At 41.2% G+C, this 22,697-nt stretch overlaps 2 protein-coding genes across 2 annotated transcripts in view; one reads left to right on the top strand and one right to left on the bottom strand.

Moving 5' to 3' along the window:
• Window positions 1-22,697, top strand: part of AGMAT (agmatinase (putative)) — a 44,869-nt gene that overhangs the window by 17,134 nt on the left and 5,038 nt on the right. The window lies entirely within an intron of this gene.
• The window catches only part of DNAJC16 (DnaJ heat shock protein family (Hsp40) member C16), a 37,541-nt gene that overhangs the window by 7,659 nt on the left and 7,185 nt on the right, over window positions 1-22,697 (bottom strand). Inside the window, exons 4-8 of the mRNA XM_082381360.1 lie at window positions 21,945-22,278; window positions 12,223-12,407; window positions 10,325-10,429; window positions 9,465-9,623; window positions 1,594-1,724 (exon numbers count right to left, since the gene is read on the bottom strand). Of these exons, the coding sequence (XP_082237486.1) occupies window positions 1,594-1,724; window positions 9,465-9,623; window positions 10,325-10,429; window positions 12,223-12,407; window positions 21,945-22,278 (914 nt within the window). The remainder of the gene's footprint in view (window positions 1-1,593; window positions 1,725-9,464; window positions 9,624-10,324; window positions 10,430-12,222; window positions 12,408-21,944; window positions 22,279-22,697) is intronic.

Consider the following 22,697-nt stretch of genomic DNA (forward strand, 5'->3'; position numbering starts at 1 on the left):
AGGAGCCGTTCATTTACAAAGTGAATGAGCATGTTTTAGGAATGAAAGCTTCATGGGGGAGCCTCTAATGAGAGAAAATGTCCAAGGCATTAAGGGCCTGCTTCTTTCTAGACTGGTGATGCTCTCCCCAAACCAAACGTCACGACATTCAGAGATGCCTTTGAAGGCAATGGTCACTGAACCCTTGATGCAGAAGGGCCTCACAGAAGGCACCTGTTCCAGTTCTCCCACCGCAAGCAGGGCTGGTGGAGCCTATCTGAGGCCAGGGCCACTGGGCCTCATTCTGAAGGGCTTCCTTTGTAGTGGTGCCAAGGGAAAGTTCATCTAATCATTCATTCATTCTCTCAAATACTACTGAGCACTCAATAGATGCCAGGTAAGACAGACAACATTCTTGCCCTCATGGAGCTGATATTCCAGTGTGGAAGGCAGATAACAAATAGATAGATGGATAGATCATGACAAGTAGTGACAAGCGTTATGAAAAAAGAAAAGAAGTGAAGGGGAGAGAGTCAAGGGTGGGCTGGGAGTCACGCTCCATCAGACTGGCTGAGCAGAGACGTGAAGGAGGTGCCATAAGAGGAAGTGGGGTCTGAGCACTCCAGGCAGAGAGCACCGCAAGTGCAAAGACGCTGAGACCGGGGGACTCGATCCAATTCACAGTGTTAGGAGGATCGCTGGCTGACATGAACTGACTGAGGGTGGGAGAGCGGAGTGGAGGCAGAGGAGGTTAGGAGGCTAACACGGTGGCCTCGATGAGAGGTGACAGTGACCTGGCTAGGCTGGCGGTGCTAACAAAGGGGGGGAGCGCGTGGATTGGGGATATTTTCTGAAGGCGGTATAAACAACAATCCTTAAAGTCCAGGATCACCTGCCTTACATTTAATTAAAGTCTTTCTCCTCTTAGTCTATAAACGAAACTGAAAAGTCTGGAAACATAGGGAATTTTTCCTATTTTAAACAATATTTTAGTTGTATTTTCACATAACGTGATCAAAATGTTTTCCTTTCATATCCAGACAGCTTTCACAGATGAAACAGCCCTAAATTTAAAGGCACTGATTCATTAATCTGCAAGAGGTATAATAAGTATTTTCCCTGTATCTCCAGACTTTAGACACTGTATGAATAAGTATGCCTCAGCCTTGCTATTCCCATTTAATTATTTTACCATTTCCTCAGTACCCTCACTTCTCTACTGTTTAGTGATTAACCTGGCTCCTCTCCAAGACCTTCTCCAAGACCCCCAGAGGCTCACCCTGTGTGGAATACTCTGGTAGGAAGAGTAACTCTCTCCTACTCCATGCTGCTACAGTGACCCAGGCTCTCCTTGACACCCGGCAAAATCTACTCATCCTTTAGGGCTCAGCTAAAGTGTTACCTCTTAGGGGGATCTTCTCTGGCACACCCAATAATTTGGTCCTAAGGTGCCCTGGGCTGTTATACCCCTCACTGTCATAGTTGTTCATCAATATTTGTTCCATGAAGAATAAATTCTGACTGTCTCAGGGTCGACGTTTAATTGCCTTGTAGTAAAACGCAACATGCCCCTCTGCTGCACTGATGAGCAGGGGCAAAGCCTTCAGTCCTTACTTCCTCTGTCGGAGAGACCGTTTCACGGGGCAGAGCTCATGGAACAACTTCTGGCTGGTAAGCCTGGCTGCCAACAGATACTTGTTTTGGGTGATAAAGTCATCAATGACCTGTTTCTTCATACCTCGGGCCTGGAGAAAAACCAAGAGACAGTGGATTCTGATTCAGTTTTCTCACTGAAAATGGGCTTTACTTACAGCTTAATAAACATGTAGCTGAGGGACTTCCCTGGCGGTCCAGTGGTTAAAACTCCGTGTTCCCAACGCGGGGGGCACAGGTTCGATCTCTGGTCAGGGAACTGAGGTCCCGCATGCTGTGCAGCGCGGCCAAAAAAAAAAAACCAAAAAAAAGAAGTGCCTGATCCTGGCTAAAGTAATAAAACCACGTAAGTCAGACTCATTTGAGCAGATAAACGTGTGGTGATCTTTTTAAAAAATGCAGGGCTGGGACTTCCCTGGTGGTGCAGTGGTTAAGAATCCACCTGCCAATGCAGGGAACCAGGCTCGAGCCCTGGTCTGGGAAGATCCCACATGCCGCAGAGCAACTAAGCTCGTGAGCCACAACGACTGAGCCTGCACTCTAGAGCCCACAAGCCACAACTACTGAGCCTGCGTGCCACAACTACTGAAGCCCACGTGCTTAGAGCCCATGCTCTGCAACAAGAGAAGCCACTGCAATAAGAAGCCTGCTCACCGCAACGAAGAGTAGCCCCCTCTCGCCACAACTACAGAAAGCCTGCGGGCGGCAACAAAGATCCAACACAGACAAAAAAAAAAAAAAAAAAGAAAAAAAAATGCAGGGCTGAGAGCAATGACGTAGCTATTTCAGGTCAAAGGAAAAATCAAGTGCTCTTTTCACTGGACAACTTTTGTATACTGTTTTACGCTAGCTGATTTAATTCTTTTTTTTTTTTTTAATTTTAATTAATTAATTAATTTATTTATGGCTGTGTTGGGTCTTAGTTTCTGTGCGAGGGCTTTCTCTAGTTGTAGCAAGTGGGGGCCACTCTTCATCGCGGTGCGCGGGCCTCTCACTATGGCGGCCTCTCTTGTTGCGGAGCACAGGCTCCAGACGCGCAGGCTCAGTAACTGTGGCTCACGGGCCTAGTCGCTCCGCGGCATGTGGGATCTTCCCAGACCAGGACTCGAACCCATGTCCCCTGCATTGGCAGGCAGATTCTCAACCACTGCGCCACCAGGGAAGCCCTACGCTAGCTGATTTAAAAAGTCAATAATTTGGAATTTTTAGGCAAATTTACTGCAAGATTGATAGGAAACTGAACAATTGAAAATAAACTCCCTGGGACTTCCTGGTATTCTCGTGGTTAAGACTCTGTGCTTCCACTGCAGGGGGCACAGGTTCAATCCCTGGGGAACTAAGGTCCCGCATGCCTCGCTGTGTGTGGCCAAAAAAACAAAAACGAACAAACAAAAACCCCCACAAAACTCCAAAGTAACAATGTTACTGAGTATAAAAGGCGGACAACAAAACTGTAATATGACCACTTTGTTATTACTAACTTTCATATATTTCAAAGGACTGAAATTATATATATAGTAGCTTCTCTGACCACAATTAAACAAGAAATCAATGTTAAGATAGAAACCAGAAAATCCCTTTTTGTTTAGAAATTAAGAAATTCTGAATAACTTATTGATATAAGAAGAAAGCATATCAGATATAAGAAAATATTTTGAATTTGAAGTGATTAATGAAAATACTATTTATCAAAACTTTGGGACTCAGATAAAGTATCAGTAATACTTGGAGAGTAATGTTAAAATGAATATAATAGAAAAGAAATTAATGAACTAGACATCCATATCAAGAAGTTACAGCAAAAATACAACCGTAGAAAAAAGGAAATAGTAAAGATGAAAATAGAGATCAATAAAACAAAATAAATATATAAGAAGAAGAATTAACAAAACCAAAATTGGTTCTTTGGAAGAGCTAAAAAAATTGACAAACCTCTGGTAAAACCAATCATGAAAATAAGAGAGAAGGCACAAGTAACCATTATCAAGGATGACGAGGGACTTCTCTCGTGGTCCAGTGGCTAAGGCTCTGCGCTCCCAACGCAGGGGGCCCCAGTTTGATCCCTAGTCAGGGAACTAGATCCCACATGCCGCAACTAAGAGTTTGCATGCCGCTACTAAAGATCCTGCATGCCACAATGAAGATTCTGCACGTGGCAACGAAGATCCCAAGTGCCGCAACTAAGACCCGGCGCAGCCAAATAAATAAATATTAAAAAAAGAAAAAAAGGGATCTCCTTGCTGGCACAGTAGATAAGTCTCCATGCTCCCAATGAGGGTTCGATCCCTGGTGAGGGAACTAGATCCCACGTGCGTGCCAAAACTAAGAGTTCGCATGCCACAACTAAGGAGCCTGAGTGCTGCAACTAAGGAGCTGGGGAGCCACAACTAAGGAGCTCTGGAGCTGCAACTAAGGAGCCTGCTGCAACTAAGACCTGGAACAATCAAAAAAATAAATAAATATTTTTTAAAAAAAGGATGACGAGGAGGAATCACTCCCTATGTTGTAGAAACTAAAAATATATACATATACATATATATACACATATACATTTAAATTTGAAAATTTAGATGAAACAGAAAAATGTCTAGAAAAATAAAACAATATCTGAAAAAGAGAAGAGTTAAATAGTTCTATAACCATTAAAGAAGATGAGTCAGTAGTCAAAAATCTTTCCTTAAACACAAACTCAGGCTGAGATGGCTTTACATAGGTGGTTTTGACCAAACTTTCAAGGAGGACAATCTAATCTTATACAAAGTCTTCCCGAGAAGAGAAAAAGGGAGAACACACCCCATCTCGTTTCATGATTCAAATCCTCACATGGGCATCTTGAGAAAGAGAAGTTAAAAGTCAATCTCATTTCTGAACATAAATATTAAAGTCCTAAACAAAATGTTAGCAAACTGAATACAGCAATATACTGAAAGCATAATATAAATAATGATCCTGTTGGATTTATCTCATGAATGCAAGTTAGGCTTAACACTAGAAAGTGATTAATATGATTTAGCGCATTACAGAACATGAAAGAAGAAAACTCTGGATAATCATAATGGATGTGTAAAAAGTATTTGATAAAAATCAACACCATTCATGTCAGAAAAATTAAATTGGTCTAGTGTTGGCAAGGATATGGAGCAATGGAACATTCACACATGATTGGTGGATATGTACTTAGGAAAACACATTAGCTAGTAAAGTTAAAGATATATATATATATATATATTTAATCATTAAAAAAAATAAAGCCATATATGTTAACATAAATAACTTTTTTTAAACATTAAAAAAACCCAAAAAACACATAATTTCCAAAACCAAAAAATGTTTAGTGAGAAGATTAACACTGCTTTACATTTTTACAAATCTTTTTAATGTCTGGTTTCATAGAAGAGATAGGTGGATTCTCATATCTGCTTCTATACACAATCGGGGGTCATATATTGTTCTGGTTGAAAATCCAGCCTCACACAGATACATAGTTAGAAAAGGGAGGTTTATTTTAATAGCTTTTCAGATAACTATGGATATTTTTCTTTGCCACTACACCGAAACTGGACAAATGGTAGTTTCTTAAAGGTTAGTTGCTATATGGAGTCAATGAACTTTTTTTTTTTTGGCTGCGCTGCATGGGGGATCTTAGTTCCCCAACCAGGGATTGAACTTGTGCCTCTGCAGTGGAAGTGCAGAGTCCTAACCACTGGACTGTGAGGGAATTCCCATCAACTTTTAGTACTCTGTTAAATTAAAATTCACGGATCAAAAATAAAGGAAGTAAAATTCACTGATTGCCTTGCACTTAGAATGGATCTTTTACTCATGCATGGTCATTCGAAAAATATTGGTTCACTGATCTCCCAGACGCTGACAAATTTTCTTATTCATATGAAAAAATGCATCACATCGATGAACCAATCTCATAAGAAAGTTTGAGAAGCTATCAAGGTCATGATGGCTGATACAAATTTTTCAAAATTATAATTTCCTTGGAAGCCTGGATTCTATCATCGGCAACAGATACTGTGAGTTGTTTCCCTTAAAATGCCAGGCTCGGGCTTCCCTGGTGGCGCAGTGGTTGAGAATCTGCCTGCCAATGCAGGGGACACGGGTTTGAGCCCTGGTCTGGGAAGATCCCACATGCCACGGAGCAACTGGGCCCGTGAGCCACAATTACTGAGCCTGCGCGTCTGGAGCCTGTGCTCCGCAACAAGAGAGGCCGCGATGGTGAGAGGCCCATGCACCGCGATGAAGAGTGGTCCCCACTTGCCGCAACTAGAGAAAGCCCTCGCACAGAAACGAAGACTCAACACAGTCATAAATAAATAAATAAATAAATAAAAGAACGTGAATTTCTTTAAAAAAAAAAAAAAATGCCAGGCTCACTTCATTCATTTTCAAGAAAATATCTGCCTAACTCTGAGTAACCATAGTTTTCCGTCAATTATTCTTTCAAGTAAAAAATGATGTTCCATCAAAAAAAAAAAAAGAAAAGTGGCTAGTTCAAGACTCCTGAGTTAGGCAACCACACAAATATTTGTCCTCAGGACACCCTCTGCACCTTGGCCTGCAGCAGAGCTTTCTGCATGCTTCCTATTTTGTCACAGAGAACACTAAAGATACCAGAAAGACGTGGACCTGAGTGTCAATTTACCTATTAATAAAATTCATACTTCTTACTGCTTCATCAAGGCTATTCAGTGAAATGAGCGTTGATCCTCTGTGTTGTTACGGCGAGTGCTTAGGAGTGAAGAACACAGGGCCACCGGCAGCCTGGTGCCCGGGCCTTGGTGTGTGCACTTGGTGGTTATGCACTGGAAAGTTTACCCACCATTGCTTTTGCACCATCGGTGCAAGAGTCAACACAGAGAAAAGACAAATTATGTCTTAGTGGTTCCTGTGAAGACAGCTTTGATCTCACAGACTCTCTTAAAGGGTCTTTTGGACCCTCCCGCCCCCAGGGGTCTGTGAGCCACATTTTTAAAACTGCCGTCCTGTAGAAACTTGTGATTGGGTACACTGGGATACACGTGATGTCCACGGCATCACTGGTCCTAAAGTCCCGAAATGTCCATCCACAGAAGAATGAATAAACCCATTATCATGTGGCCGTAACCACTGTACAGCAGATGAAAACAAATTAACTAGAGCTAAGAGAAACCACTAGCGCTACTAGTGTTATACTAAGCCCCTTGCCATTGGGAGGACTCAGTTTATGTTAAGAATGCAGTTTTATATTCATAAAGAGCAAACTGGTAAAGCATCCATTGTACCAGTAATTTTGTTAACGTATTTGATTAACGATTTTCCCCAGGGAATAAATAAATAACAATTCCCAAGAGTACAAGCTATCACTAAAAAGCAATTTAGTAAATCTTACAGATTAATCTTGGATTGAGATGACCTTCTTTCCTCTCTTCCACAACTGGCATTCGTTTGCTTCCTGACTCTCTCTTGGCTCCTTCTTAGTCGCCATCAGGCATCCCCTCATTTTATTTGCTGGTGATTGTCCAGAGTTTTGTCCTTGGCTGCCTTCTCTCCTTACTTTACATACGATGCCTGGGAGATCTCCCCACACTAAAGACTTCAACCTCTAACCAGTCACTGATGATTGACAAATCTCTATTCCAGCCCCTCTGCCTTTCCTTGGATCTAGATCCCCGCCTGATGGACATCTCCCCTTAGATTTCCTAAAGGCAGTTCTAATTCTTATGTCCACAACTGAACTCATTACCTTCTTCTTAAACCTGCTCTCCCTTCCTTACCATCCACTTTCCCCATCTGGTTCTGTCACACACAACACCCTTACCCTAGTCCCATAGTCTCAGGACCCCTTCTACGTCCACATGGCACCCGGAGGAACCCCACATCTTAGTGAGACACCTACTACAGTGGACGGTCTTTCTCCTCCCCTGACTGTGAGTCAAGGGAAGACAAAGACTAACACTGGATGTCAGAGCTGTTCTGTATTTAGTGCTCAGCAGGCAGGCAACGAATGTATTGAACGAATGAAATAAAGGATTTTATAGAATTTCTCTTTCTTCTCATTCTAGCCTCCTATAAGAGAAAGTATCAAAGGGTTCTTGACGATTTAAAAAAAAAAAAATTAAAAATATTAAAAAATACATGTTCATTATAGGGATTTTTGAAAACCTAAATATTGAAATAATATATAATTCTGCCATCAAGAGATAACCATTAATGTTTCGATGTATTTATTTCTAGTTTTTTTCCTATGCGTACACATGCACACATGCACTCACTTTACAAAACTGAGGTCAGTGAATAAACTGCATATACAATTCTGCATCCTGCTTGCTCTGTAACATTATGTTAGGAAAATTATCCCCATCATTAAGTATTCTCGAATTGCCATTTTAAATGGCTATATAATAGTCTCTGGGATGTACCAGTAATTATCCTGCCGTTGGATGTTTATATTTCCCCCTCATTTTTCGTATTATGAATGATATTTAACATCTCTGTATGAAATTCTTTGCCCGAGTTCCTATTCCTTTAGGATAGAGTCCTAAAAGGTAATCTCACCTCCCTCAGGTCTTTACTCGTGTCACCTTAATGAGGCCCTTCTTGGCTGCTCCACCTTAAAAATGTGAGCCCTCTCCCCTAATACCCTACGTTCCTCTTCCCTGTTTTATTTTTCTCCTTGGCACGTATCACTACATAACATACCACGATAGAGTATGTTATGCTGATTGTCTGTCGTCCCCACTAGAACACAGGACGGGGAATTCTGTCGATCTTGTCCAGGGCTGCACCCCCAGCACAGAAAGCAGTGTTTGGCACACAGTAGGTACTCAGGGGTGCTCTTCTGCTAGGCAGTTGATGTTTTATCACCCGATCGATTTTCTGAAAACTTTTGAGGCTTCTTCCAGCAAGGCAAGAAAGAGAAGTGCCTGTTTCTCTGTAGTCTCAACTCTACTGAGTATTTTTCCTTCCAAAATCTTTAACAATTTGATGAGAGAAGAAAATGTTTATTTTGCTTTTCTCTGATTATTAGTGAGATTTATTTTTTTAAAGGTGTTTATTAGTCACTTGAATCTCTTCTCAGGATTTTGTTCATTTTGTTTTGGGGGGAAGTTTTAAAAATTTTTTAAAAATTGAGGTAAAATTCACATAACATGAAATTAACCATTTCAGTGTACAATTCAGTGGCATTTAGTACATTCAGTGTTGTGCAACCCTCATCTCTATCTAGTTCCAAAACATTTTCATCACCCTAAAACTCTGTACTCATTAAGTGGTCATTCTGTACTCATTAAGTGGTCATTCTCAACAAGTTTTGGGTTGATCTCCTTGATTAGAAGAAGCTCATTAGAAATTAAAGATAATGATCCCTTTTATATTGGTTGTAATTACTTCCCTTATTGTTTAATCAAAAATTCTTAAGTATTTATATAAAAATTTAAAACTTATAATCAAGTTATTAAGATTTTCCAACAAGATTTTCCCCAATGTTTTTAGCCCTTCCCTATCTTAAGATCAGATAAATATTCAGTGTGTGTTCTTTAACTTAGTTTATGGGTTTTTTTCTTTTTTTCCAGTGATGTTATTTAGTTAGTTAATTAATTAATTAATTTTTTGGCTGCGCTGCGAGGCATGTGGGATCTTAGTTCCTGACCAGGGATCAAATCCGCACACCCTGCAGTGGAAGCACGGAGTCTTAACCACTGGACCGCCAGGGAAGTCCCTAAAGGAAGAGATTAAAACTAGTTTCTTCTCCTCTCCTGCTTTGCTCGATTTTGCTGTTTATTTATATGACACCCTGAGATAAAATGGGAGGGCCATCTTGAAACAAGGTGACACTCACATACCTGGATAACATCTGCAGGCTTGTGTATGTGTTCTTTAAAGATCAGGATGGTGGGGGCATAGACATTGACGTTGTATTGCCTCGTCATCTCTTCCGCCCCTCTCAAACCGACATACACGTATCCAAATGACAAATAATCTTTATATGCAAAAGCAGTCAACTGTTAGGGCATAACAGAGAGGAAGAAATGAAATTGATAGCACAGCATCTAAATTAAGTGTGACTTGTTCTCATCAGTGGGTGGAGATGAACGCTAGCTTATACAGCCCCACTCAGGCTGCTACACCCTCGTACCCTTGTAGGAATTCTATGGTGCTCCATGAACAAAAACCGTACCAACAAAGCTAAACAACAACTAATTCTTTTTTTCAGACAGACCAAGATACTCATTTTACTGAGATCTGTACTGGGTGGGAGGTTTGAGGAATTACCTGTACCCTAATTATGTAAGATGGCAGTGACCATGCCAACCGTTTAGCACTTTCCTCTCCCATCTCATGTCACGGTGATAACCAGAGGTGTGCTAGATAGAAGTATAGTATATATTCAGAGGGCAGGTTGGGAATCAGACAGGCTACAAGGGAATCGATATTCAACATGGGAGACCTTGGGCAGGTTATACAACCACTCTAAGCTTCAGTAAAAGTAGGGATAATAATCTGTATCACTGGGTTCTTCTGAAGGTTAAATGCTATTATGTGTGTGGAAAGTACTAGCACAGTAATAGCATCAGTAGGTCCTCAGTGTATGGTGGTTAAAGCAAATTTCTGGTCTTCAAGCATTTCTCTTGGGATGAGCTATTACTCACAAAAAAGAAAATCACCAAAATAAGAGAAAACATTACCCCAGCACCTAAAGTACCTTGTAGAGCAGTGGTACAACGGGCATTTGGTCAAACAGAAGGACACGCGGTTTATTCTCTTGCTGCCAGCCAGAGAGGAATCTGACATAATTTTTATCTGTAACCTTAAATTGAATAAAGGATGTTAGTTTCAACATTTAATTCTTAACAACTGCATTATAATCCAGTCAGGAGATAATTAAACAAAATCAAATATGTGTAAAAGATTGTTTTGTAAAAAATAAAAAATGCAGACAACTAATTTTTTGCCTTTATTTGACTAAAATTAATTAAAAGAACAGAGATATTGATTTCATATTTTCATGTGATCCAACCCTTACAGACTGAAATCATAATCTTTTCTGAAACAATTACTGACCATATTATAAAAAAAAAATGAGCTTTCAAAGTTGGTTCTTGCTCAATTATAGACTGCACTTTTTAATCTATTAGAAGATAATGCAACAACTGCTCTTTTAAAATGGCTTAAATAAAAATAAGTGGGCCCACCCCACCTATACATTACATAAGTTCATTCACTGCCATCTGAATTGCTACTTTTGTGTTTCCCTGTTTATACCTTAAAATAATCCCAAGAAAACAAATTAAAAACTTGAATAAATTAAATTTCTATCTAGAAAATGTTCATAGTAGTTCAAAAAAGTTTATCTTTCCACTTTGCTTCCAGAATGATCTATATAAAACCTCAATCTCATCATTTCACCCCACTGCTCAGCCCCTTTCAATGGCTCCATCACCTGCAGGCCAACCAAGTTCCTTCAAGGAGACCCTCACAGTGAGATTCCCGTTAACCCCTTTAATCTTGTCTTCTCCCACTCACTAATGACTACTTCATACAAAGCAGGCTACCTCTGTATGCCTGGAACTCATTCCCTACTTCTCTCTCACCTGGCAAACTCAGTAAAGGGGTCATTTCTGCCAGGAAGCCTTTCTCAAATCTCTAGGATGGGCACTCTACATATCGGATGGGAACAATCACCTACTAGACTGCGAGCTCCTTGGAAAGTGTCCTCAGCACTTATCATAATGTCTGACATACAACAGGCATTTTAAAAAGGTTTGAGGACCTGTCAGGACAACCTATCATCATTTTAGGAGGCTACAATGCTCTCTGACAATTTCAAGTTAACTCCAACAAATATTTCTTCTGTGGATAATGATCCTGGTGGGACAGGCTGTGTAGAAATAGGATGGAAGTATCTGTATGTTCACTCTCCTTGGTATTATTAAAGGAATGAATCATTTTCATTTAAAGCAACATCAGAATCTTCTTCTAGTTCCTGTGACCTCTAACCTCAGATACTGAGGGAAAAATGCTTCTTAAATATAAAAATCATAGTTTATAGTTTGTGTGAATTTCTGTGCCTGGTTTCTCTAGCTCAATCTTTTGTTTGTGAAATTTATTCACACTGTTGTATCGCTGTATGTTTTGAAAGTTCCAAAAATAATATCTGATTTCATGGAATCTGGTGTTTTCAATAGATATAATCGTTATATATATAACCAAATATAACTTAATTTGAATACTCTCATAAGAAAAGTATCTTTAAACGAACAAATGCATGAGTTGGAAAGACCTCCTTCATCCCATGTTGTGATCTAATTTTTTGTTGAGAAAATAAGAGGCACTCTCATTTTAGGCTCAGATTCCTATGACAGTGTAAATCTTCCCAGCGGTTTTGACAAGGATGATTCTTTCAGTCTCTCTACTTCGTCTGTTTCAATTTTCAGTCTCTGGCAGACTTCATTTAAATGATTTAGTTAGGGTAATTAATTAATTAATATGTGCCTTGCCCTGCCCCAAATCAAACTCAGGTCTGCGGATGACCACAGGTAGAGCTCAGGGCAGCCAGCAGTCCCAGGAGCCTCTTAAACTACTTCTCAGCCAGGTACTTACTTTCTCCACCAAGTTCCCTGGAAGAAGACTCTCTACAAACTGTCGCAGGTTCTCACGGACAACTGCATTATGGAAGAAGGAGATTTTCCCATTTATGATTCCTAGGATAGCTGGTGTGCTGTGTGCTCCCAGGTGATGGGCCAGGCGTCTCTCGTAGCCAGCGTGGACCACGCCGATTCCTATGCCTGAAAAATATGGAAGACCTCCATGAAGACTTTTTATGCCCCCACGGCAGGTGAAAAAATGCTGCTAAGTAATTTTTTGGTGTGAAACTGAAATCCCGACTTAGTAGGAGGGGATATCTTTCTTGATAGACTGTCTGGCATTCTATCACTGCTGGAATGCTAAATCGGTTCAGTTTTTCTGCAAAGCCATCTAGCAATGTTTAAGAAGGGCTATAAATCTTTGTATCTTTCAGTCCGTTGTTTCTAATTTTGGGAGTAGATCATGAAGAAATACTTCAAAAGAAAAGAACAATCTGGCCACAGTGTTCCTATTCATAAAGAACACCACCTGTAAACAATTCAAGGGTTCATCAACTCTGCAATGGTTGAAAAAACCTAGAAGCTAACGATGGGCTAGAATCATAGTCTTCTCACCTTTCAGAGCACATCTCCCTTTTACATAAACTATTTTATAGAGATGTTGTACAGATTCTCAAAAAGAGAAAGAGATTAGGTTAAAATCACTTGGTCATATCCCACATAACTATTGTTAGTATTTTGGTATCTGTGCCTTTTCTTACACAAATATGTGTGTGTGTATGTATACACAGGTATAAATAAAATAAAATGGGATCATCTGACACTTATTTCACTTAGTATTCGAATAACTTTTCTTGTCTTTCATTCAACCAATGTATTTGGAGGGCTAGTTCCTCTGCTAAACATTGGAGATACAGTAAATGTTAACAGCCAGTAAATATGCTTTTTCTCTTGGGTGTCTAACAGACCTCTAAGTATAAAGTTTTCAAAAACAAACTCCTGATCTCCTCCCTCAAACCTGTTCTACCCTGGCTTTCACCATTTCCGTTGATGGCGGCTCCCTCCTTCCCGTTACTCAGGACGGAAGTCTTAAGAGTCATCTTTGACCCCTCTCGTCTCTCACTCCCCCCATTCGATCTGTCAGCAAGTCCTGTTGGTCCTGTCTTCAAAATACAGCAGGAATCCAGCTGTTTTTCTCCACTTCCATTGTACCCCGTCTCTTATGCATCTTCATCTCTCTCCCCTGAGTTGCTGCAATAATCTCAATGGTGTCGTGTTTCTCCTTGTTTCCCTACTGTCTGTCCTCAACACGGTAGCCAGACTGTTCCTTCTAAAACATAAACAACGGATCATGTCGCTCCTCTGCCCCAATCCGGCAAAGCCTCCCCATTTCAACTCAGAATAAAACCACAATCTTCACAAAGGCCGACAAGACCCTCTGTGACTTGGCCCCTGGCCCCCCGGCCCCCTTCCTCTCCCACTCCTCATGCTCTCTTGCTCTAGCCCCCAGCATCCCTGTTCTTCTTTAAACACACTGGCACGTTCGTTCCTGCCTTCGGGCCTCGGTGCTGGCTGGTGCATCTCCTGACATCTGTGTAGCTGGCTCCTTCACCAACTGCAGGTCCTTCTCAATGAGGACGACCCGACTCCTATATTTAAAACTGCCCTCCCCACACTCAGGATCCCCTTCAAGCCTCTCACTTTCCCTTTTCCACAGCACTTACCATCTTCTAACACACCGCCCAAGTTCCTCATTCTGTGGATTTTTTATTGTCTGTCTTCCCCTGTTAGAATGTAAGCCGTTTGAAGGCAGGGATCTTTGTTTAGTTCTCTGATGTACCCCAAGCACCAGAACAGAGCTTGGCACACAGTAGGAGCTCATCACTGAAACTGGACTGTCAATCTATTTAACCCATTCTTTATTGCTGCACATTGAAATGGCTTCTGGCTTTCACTATTATAAGGCATGTTTCGATAGGCATCCTTGTACATCTCTGTATACACATCTTTGTGTACTTGTGTGATAACTTCTTAATTGATAGATAAATCCCCCAAATGGAATTGCTGAGTAAATGGCAGCGACTGCAAACTTAATACTTTAAAATTGCTGAGTAGGCTAAACAAATCTATATGCTGGCCACCTGACCATGAGTATCTCAAGGGCAGGAAAGGAGGCACCTCAGACATCACATAGTCCACTCCCCTCATTTTACAGATTAAGAGACTCAGAGAGGTGAACTGACTTATCCCAGTTTGCAGAGGTGATAAAATTGCAGAAAAAGAATCCCAACTTGATATTCTAGAGTCAAGTCTAGTACACTATTCTATCACACTAGACGCATTAAAAATAACCACAGAACAATGTCAGTAAATGAAAGTACACCTAAGATTGTGTGAGCAGGAGAAAGAACAAGAACATAGCAGGCACATACCTGAGAGACCCAGTCTCATGTAAAGCGAGAAGAGACGTCACCTAGCAAGGTCAAGTGGCCACACAGCAAAGGTCCAAGGGGGCAATCAACGTGTCTTGAGCCCTTTCTAAGATAGGCAGCATGCCTACAGCTTTATATCCGTTATCACTTTTCACACCCACAACCCCCCTGAGTGGTTAAGTATTGTCATCTTCATGGATGAGGAAGCCGGTGCTTGGAGAGGCTGAGCCAACCTAGCTGGCATCACAGCTAGTGTGCAGTAGGACCAAGAATTGAACCCAGGCCCAGCCGACTGCAAAGCCTGGCTCCTTCCTGCCTCCAGTAGCCTCTTCCACCCTAGGTTCCGAATGCTGGAGGGATCAATTTCTTAGAGACAGACCCACCATCCATGACCTTACCAGGGATTGCTACATAGGCCAGAAGCCACCGTATTTAACTGATCCTGGGGAATATGCCTTTCCAGTAACTGCATCATTCAGCGGTGCCCTCTACCAGACTTTGGGACTAGAATCAGTAATTAGAATGGTGGCTGGTGGGCCCAGAATCAGGACAAGGGATGCAGGAGTCTTGGGAGAGCAAAGGAAACTGAAGAGATCTTTTGCACTTGCTGTTTCCCCCCCACTCTTCCCTCAGATATTCCAGAAGCTCATTCTCTTGCCCGCTACGGGCCACCTGCTCAGTGAGCCCTTCCTCATCTGCCTGATTTAAAACTGAAGCCTCGGGCTTCCCTGGTGGCGCAGTGGTTAAGAATCTGCCTGCCAATGCAGGGGACATGGGTTCGAGCCCTGGTCTGGGAAGATCCCACATGCCGCGGAGCAACTAAGCCCATGAGCCACAACTACTGAGCTTGCGCGTCTGGAGCCTGTGCTCCGCAACGGGAGAGGCTGCGACAGTGAGAGGCCTGTGCACCACGATGAAGAGTGGCCCCTATTCTCCGCAACTGGAGAAAGCTCTCGCACAGAAATGAAGACCCAACACGCCAAAAATAAATAAATAAATAAATTTATAAAAAAAAACCTGAAGCCTCTCACCCCGGCATTCCCTAGCACCCAGCCTTTTTTTATCACACTCTACCACCATCTGGCAGGCTGTATATTTTATTTGTTTGCCTCTCTTCACTAGAATATAGAAGCTCTATGAATGTAGGGGTTTTGGGCTATTTTGTTTACTGCTGTATCCTTAATATCTAGAATAGTTCCTGGCACTCAGTTTTTTAAAAACAAGTAAATGAATAAAGTTTTTAAAGTCAGATCCAGATTCAAATTCCAGCTCTGCTACCCATTAGCTGTGCAACCTTAGGCAAGTCATTTAACCTCTCTGAGCCTCAGTTTCCTTATTTGTAAAATGGAGATAAATTGTTGTGAGGACTAAATGACATAATATAAAAATAAGCCTAGCCCAGAGCCTGGAATATAGTGGGCACCTAATTAATTACAACTCTTATTATTAAGTATTATTTCATCCAGACCATGTGAAGTCTGATCTAGAGACTTGTCTCTTACGTGAATGGAATTTTAACCTCCATGAGACTCTCTCCCTTCCTTGTGTGGAGTGGGATAAACAACGTTACACTCTCACTCTTTATGTCATCCTCCCCCCACCTTTCCTATGCTCCCATTAATATAGCTTTTTTCTAGTTAAAACAGAATACAAGTGATTGGTTTCATTTATTTTACTTAAAATTACCATTGAGTCCTTGGAATTACCTACATCACCTTCATCAAACGTAAGCATTTCTCAGTCTATAAAAGGCTGTTCCTTGGGTCATTTCTACAAAGGACTTCGATTCTTAATATTATAATCCGATTTCTAAACTCTGAAGGAATGTTACTTCTTTCCTATAGATTGACTATCACACGAATTAGAATAGCATAAAGAATGATACATATTTGGTGTTTAAATTTGTGGTATTTTTCCTCTTGAAAAGATACTTAAGATTATAATAAGAATACCGAAATTCCTTAAAGTCCAGACCTAACTAATCCCTTCCTCTCCCTCTACCCAAGCTGGGAAGGAAGAGTCAGAAAAGTCGATGGCACTGTTTTCTCCCTAAGACTCAGGCTGGGAAATGACCACTATGACTGGTGGTGACTTAGGGTCTCTGAGTCACAGTGAACAACACAATTTCTATCGTCTCCTCCTCTGCCTTCAAACTCTCTACACTCCAAAGTTCCAGGTTCATAAAGCGAGCTCAGCAAGTACAGTTCTCCTATTCTTATCTTGATTCAGCATAATCTGGCTGGATAGCAAGGACACACCAGAATCCACACGAACTTGAGTAGCAAATTTAAAAGAAAGGCAAAGCGTATGTTACCTTTTTCAGAAACATTTGATTTTTCTACAGATCAATGTTTCGGGCTAATTTGCAGATCCCGGGGAATTAAAAATACAAATATCTTCTCCTCTTTTTGAGTTTGTAAGAGGGTGTTCTTTCTATAAAGTACTAAAGATCTCTCTTTTGAGGCGTCAAATTGTATTTGCTTTCATTATGCAATCCTAAATGTGTATCACGTCTTTCAGGGAAATTCTTTCATTTTCCCCTCTGTTGCATACACATATTCATCTTTCTTTCAACTTTTCCATATGCCTTAAGGGATGGTACAGAGCCAACTGAAAGAACATGGCACTGTCAAATATGGCTAAATACAAACCTGTTAATAAACAAACTACTACGATGCAAAATGATGTGAAACAACACAAAATCAAGAACACGGAGCTTCAGGAGGAAAAAAAAATACTTTAACCAGTATCTAGGCAGATCGTTTTCCTACACAGTATGAAGCTGTTATACACTTAGCTATTTTTAGGAATAATTCCTTGAAAGAGAGGAATTATTCTTTCTTTTAAAATAAGAAGTCATGGTGGATAAACACTACATGATTATCCAAATTGGGTTTCCCTAAAATGATATCTGATTTCAAGACACGCAACCTCCTTGACGCCCTGGTAACTGTCTGCACCTCCTGGCGAGCACTGAGTGTGCTGTGATGATTCAGGTGTGTCTCTTAGTTGAGTTTCCTGGGTGCGAAGACCAGGTTTTACTTATTTCTGAGCAGTGCAGCACAGTGGTTAAGACTGAACCCTACAGTTAGACTTCTGGATCCATACCCCAACACTGCTGCTTATGAACAGTGTGACCTCAGTTGTTCCTTAACCTTCCTGGGCCTCAGTTTCCTCATCTGTAAAATAGGGATAATAATAGTCTCTCCCTCGTTGGGTTACTTCGGGGATAAAGACAATCCATACAAAGCATTTAGCACAATGAAAAATAAGTAAAATGCTAAAAAAAAAAAAGTTATAATATTTACTTTAGTGTTTAATATAGTACTTGGTCCACTAAGAAAAAAGTTTTTTATTTTTTTGGCCATGCCACGCAGCTTGCGGGATCTTAGTTCCCGGACCAGAGATTGAACCCAGGCCATGGGAGTGAAAGCACTGAGTCCTAACCACTGGACCGCCAGGGAACTCCCAAGAAAAAAGTTTTAAATGAGAACATGCAATGAATTCCTTATCATCTTCTACTTATTCCTGTAGTACTATATTATTCTGTACTTGCAAATGTGAGGTTGGTGTGAATTTTCCGGGTACCTATTTTCTCTTCAATTAACGGTAAGCTCCTCAAGGTCAGGGGCAGTGCTGACTATTTCTGGACCCTCCTCCACAGCGTGGTTGTCTATAAATGTTGGATGCTTTTGCACACTAGTTAGTACCAAACTGCATGACCGTTGATTCCATCTAAATAGCTACAACATTTCTTCTCTGGGTGGAACTGTTCCATTTCCTTCATTTACTGCAATTCAGCATTTTATGTTATTCTGAGATAATGTCCAGGCTTCCCCAGACCACCCAGCTAATCTTTAAGATTGTCCGCTCTTTCTCTCAACTCAGAATAGAAACATTTTCTGCAGTAACTGTCTTAAAGGACAATGCTGCCTTGCTCGGACAGGGAGCGGCCATGGATACTAGCCATGGATACACGGATACAGGGATATCTCATCTCAATGTCACCTAACATTCCAAGTGGAACTTGACTGTCAGGAATCTTCAACAAATCCGAATGTTCCAAAGAGGAAAACCAAACTAATTTAATACATTTGGTCAAAACCTGCTTTCTAGGATACCTGGGGGGTGAGGTGGGGGAACAGACTAAATTCCTATAAACATTGCTTCTATGGATCTAAATCCATCTTCTTCCACCCTTGTCATTTTGAGTCCTGACTTATTAGGATTATACAGCACAACAACCCCAAAGGATGGCAAGACCTTCAATCATCACAGATTTAAGGACCCTGAAAGGCGACAGGGCATCGTGTTCAGCACGTGGATTACAGAGCCAGACTCCCTGGGTTTGAATCCCAGCTCTGCCAAATACCAACTGTGGGACCTTGGACAAGGTACCAATATGAGCCAAGTCTCTATAAAAGCGGGATGACAACAGCACCTGCCTCAAAGAGTTGTTTATGAGTTGATACTCACATTAGTGCTTGGCATACGGTAAACTGTCAATAAATATAAGCTATTATTATTATGCTTCTATTATTATTGTCATGTCATTGCACTTGGTATGTCCAAACCACAGTCATTATTTAGAATCACTTCTCCCCAGTTCAACTCTTCTCTGTATTTCCTGCCCATCCAGTTGCTCAAGTCAGAATGCAGAGTCAATCTTGACTCCCTCTCTTTTCCTCATTTCTCACATTTAAATGGTCCTCAGGTGCCAGGTCCCTTCATGATCCTACCCCTGAAATGTCCGACACTTGTCCCCTCTCTGTTCCTACTGCCCAAGCTCAGGCCAATGGTTGCTGTCTTGCCAGGACTGGTAACCTCCCTGCCTCTATTCTTACCTTAATTTGTCCTTCACGCAGCTTGAACAGTTAGCTTTCTAATGCACAGATCTGATTAGATCACTCTTGGCTTTACTACATACTAAAGTCCAGCTTCCTTAGCCTGGACTTTAAGGCTCCTTACCACCTGGCTCCCAGCATGCTCTTCCTGCTTCCTCCACTCTCACCTGCACTCAAGTCACACCTTGCTGCTGGCTCTTCTGAGGATGCCCTTTGTTGCCCTGCCTGCACTGTTCCCTCTTGCCTGAATGTTACTCCTCCATTTCCCGTCCAGCCAGCTTCTAATCATCTAATCATCTTTAGCTAAAAATAAGGCAAAAGTCAGTGCTTGACAGTCTATGAGCTGAAGAAAACTAACACTTAAGGAAGATTTTTAAAAGGAATTTACAAAATAGGTGCTTTCAAAAATTTTAGTTTGGTAAACCAGAAAACCCCATTAACCAGAAATTCTCTAAGGTTCATTTATTAAGTACTTCATATATATCAGGCACTTAAAACACATTTTTTCTCATTTAATATTCATAATAATCCTGTTGGTTTGACATTATAACCCCATTTTAGAGCTGAAGAAACTTAGGCTAAGTAATTTGTCCAAGGACACAAAGTAGTAAATGATACAGCTGAGATCTGAAAACTGGTCTATCTGACTCCAAGGCATGTGTTCCTAACAGCTGACCACTGTGCTATGTTGCCTCACGTCATGTATGTTTGCCTGTTGGCTCTGATCTGACCTTGGTGTAAATGCATTACCGTTCTAAATTATGCACTGGGTCAATGTTTACGTTCTGCTATGGGGTTTTAATGTCAGCTCCTAGACTGAAGAGGTTAAATGATTTTCAGCACACCACCTGGCATGGCACAAAGTGCAGCTGTGCTGTGTGATGAAGAAGCTGTCCAATCCGGTGGCTTCCGCCTGATCTCGGCCTCTCATTCATTCATCAGGCGCCACAGAAAGCATCTACTGACCGCCCGCCACACGTGAGACGATGTGCTAAACTTACTCCCTTGTCTTCCAAGAACTTGATTCCATCTTAGGAAAGCATTCTGGCAAATCTGAGTACCTGAGTGCCTCTGGACAACAGGTTGAAATTTCTGTTTTAGAATAAATGAACTGATGGCTTTCAGGGGTGCACGCTCTCCAGAGAAATCCAGGCCCCTCAGCCCCTATGGTTGAGTTTGTCCCTTTTTAGTTACTCAATAGGTCTGCGAATGCCTATAAAACACATACATACAGGGCTTCCCTGGTGGCGCGGTGGTTGAGAATCTGCCTGCTAATGCAGGGGACACGGGTTCGAGCCCTGGTCTGGGAAGATCCCACATGCTGCGGAGCAACTGGGCCCGTGAGCCACAACTGCTGAGCCTGCGCATCTGGAGCCTGTGCTCCGCAACAAGAGAGGCCGCGATAGTGAGAGGCCCGCGCACCGCGATGAAGAGTGGCCCCCGCTTGCCGCAACTAGAGGAAGCCCTAGCACAGAAACAAAGACCCAACACAGCCAAAAAAATAAATAAATAAAACTCTACCATGAATGTAATATTAATAAAAAAAAAAGAGCTAAAAAAAAAAAACCACATACATACACACGCACACACATTTAATTCAGTAATTCCAACTTTTAGAAGTTATTAAAATAAATATCCTTCCTGGATCACTAAAACTTTCCTGGCGCTAAGTGGTGCCTATGAACAAAGGAAAGGCTAATCTGTGATTTGAGAGTGGTAACCTATGACCATTAGAACACTATGGGTTATAGGCTGAATTGTATGTCCTCAAAATGCATAGGTTGAAGCTCTAATCCCCAGTACTTCAGAGTGTGATTATATTTGGAGACAGGGCCTTTAAAGAGGTAATTAAGTTAAAATGGGGTTGTTAGGGTCACAGAAAGAGTGTGATACACCAGACCCAGACACATACATAGAGACGACCATGTGAACACACAGGGAGAAGGTGGCTGTCTGCAAGCCAAGGAGAGAAGCTTCACAAGAAACCAAACCTGTCGACACCTTGATCTTGGACTTCTAACCTTGAGAACTATGAGAAAATAAATTTCTGCTGTTTAAGCCACCCTGTCTGTGGTATTTTGTTATGGCCGCCCTAGCAAATTAATACACAGAGTGAAATCACAAACACCATAAGGATAACCTGCAGATCCTACCAGCATTAAAACTGGTGCTCGAGGGCTGCTTTGTTCAACCAATAATTTTTAAGTTTTTCCTCTATATTAGGCCCTCAACTAGATGTTAGGAGACTATATAGATAAAGCTTCAAGTTAGTAACGCAGGATGAAAGTGGCTTACACATTTCCCCTCTCTGAAAATGTGTCCCCGGAAAACACCAGTCACCATGAATTTGTGAAGAGAAGTCACATTAACTGTTCCTTCTCCCAAATATCCCATAAAATTCAAGAGATGTAAAAGCCACCTTCTCCTATACCAACATCTTCCAAGGAATAAAATGATCTTACCCAACCCTTCCAGTTCTTGAACTACTTCCTTCCAAACAGGCTCAATATGGATACAGCTAAAGCACCAATCTGAGGTGATCTTAATGAGGTAGGGTTTCTTGAAGCTATCTGGAACCACTTCGTTCACATAATGTGAAAAGTGCAATAAATACTTTTCATCAATTGAGTCTCGCCGTTCAGAATTAAAAGGGAAGTGAAAAAATGGTTCATCAAAATAAAAATTCTCATGGAAATGGCGGAAGCGATACTCTCGTTGCTGCTTCTGGTGGCCCTGGTTCTCCCCGGCATCTCCATAGTGATCATAATGTGATCTCTTTTCTTCATTGGAAAGAATCTATAAAGAAAGGGGGAAAAAAAAAATAAGAAATCCGGGAAACGAAGAAAAAAAAAAGAGATCATCTAAAGGACTTTCCTGTAGGCAGCTTGGAAGACATAGGAAAAAAATAAATGTAAAGATACAACACAATTAGATGTTTTAAATGCAATCACTCAATATACCATGAAACACTTCTCTTAATAGAAAAATTAAGTATTTCAAGACCAAAATACTTCAGTTGTGTAGCTACTCATGATCATCTTGGCTTTAAAGATTCTGAGCTATCACACTACTAAATACATCAATAAAGCAAAGAAAACTTAACATAACTTTGATCGCTAGGGCTCAACCTCGAGAACGTTGACTCAGTCATACCATCTAGGTTGGAGTAATTCAAACGAAGGTATGGAAAGCTGTGAACACCAAAAAGTAGTCAC

Source organism: Balaenoptera borealis (assembly GCF_965194805.1).
Source record: "Balaenoptera borealis genome assembly, chromosome: 1".
NCBI lineage: Eukaryota > Metazoa > Chordata > Mammalia > Artiodactyla > Balaenopteridae > Balaenoptera > Balaenoptera borealis.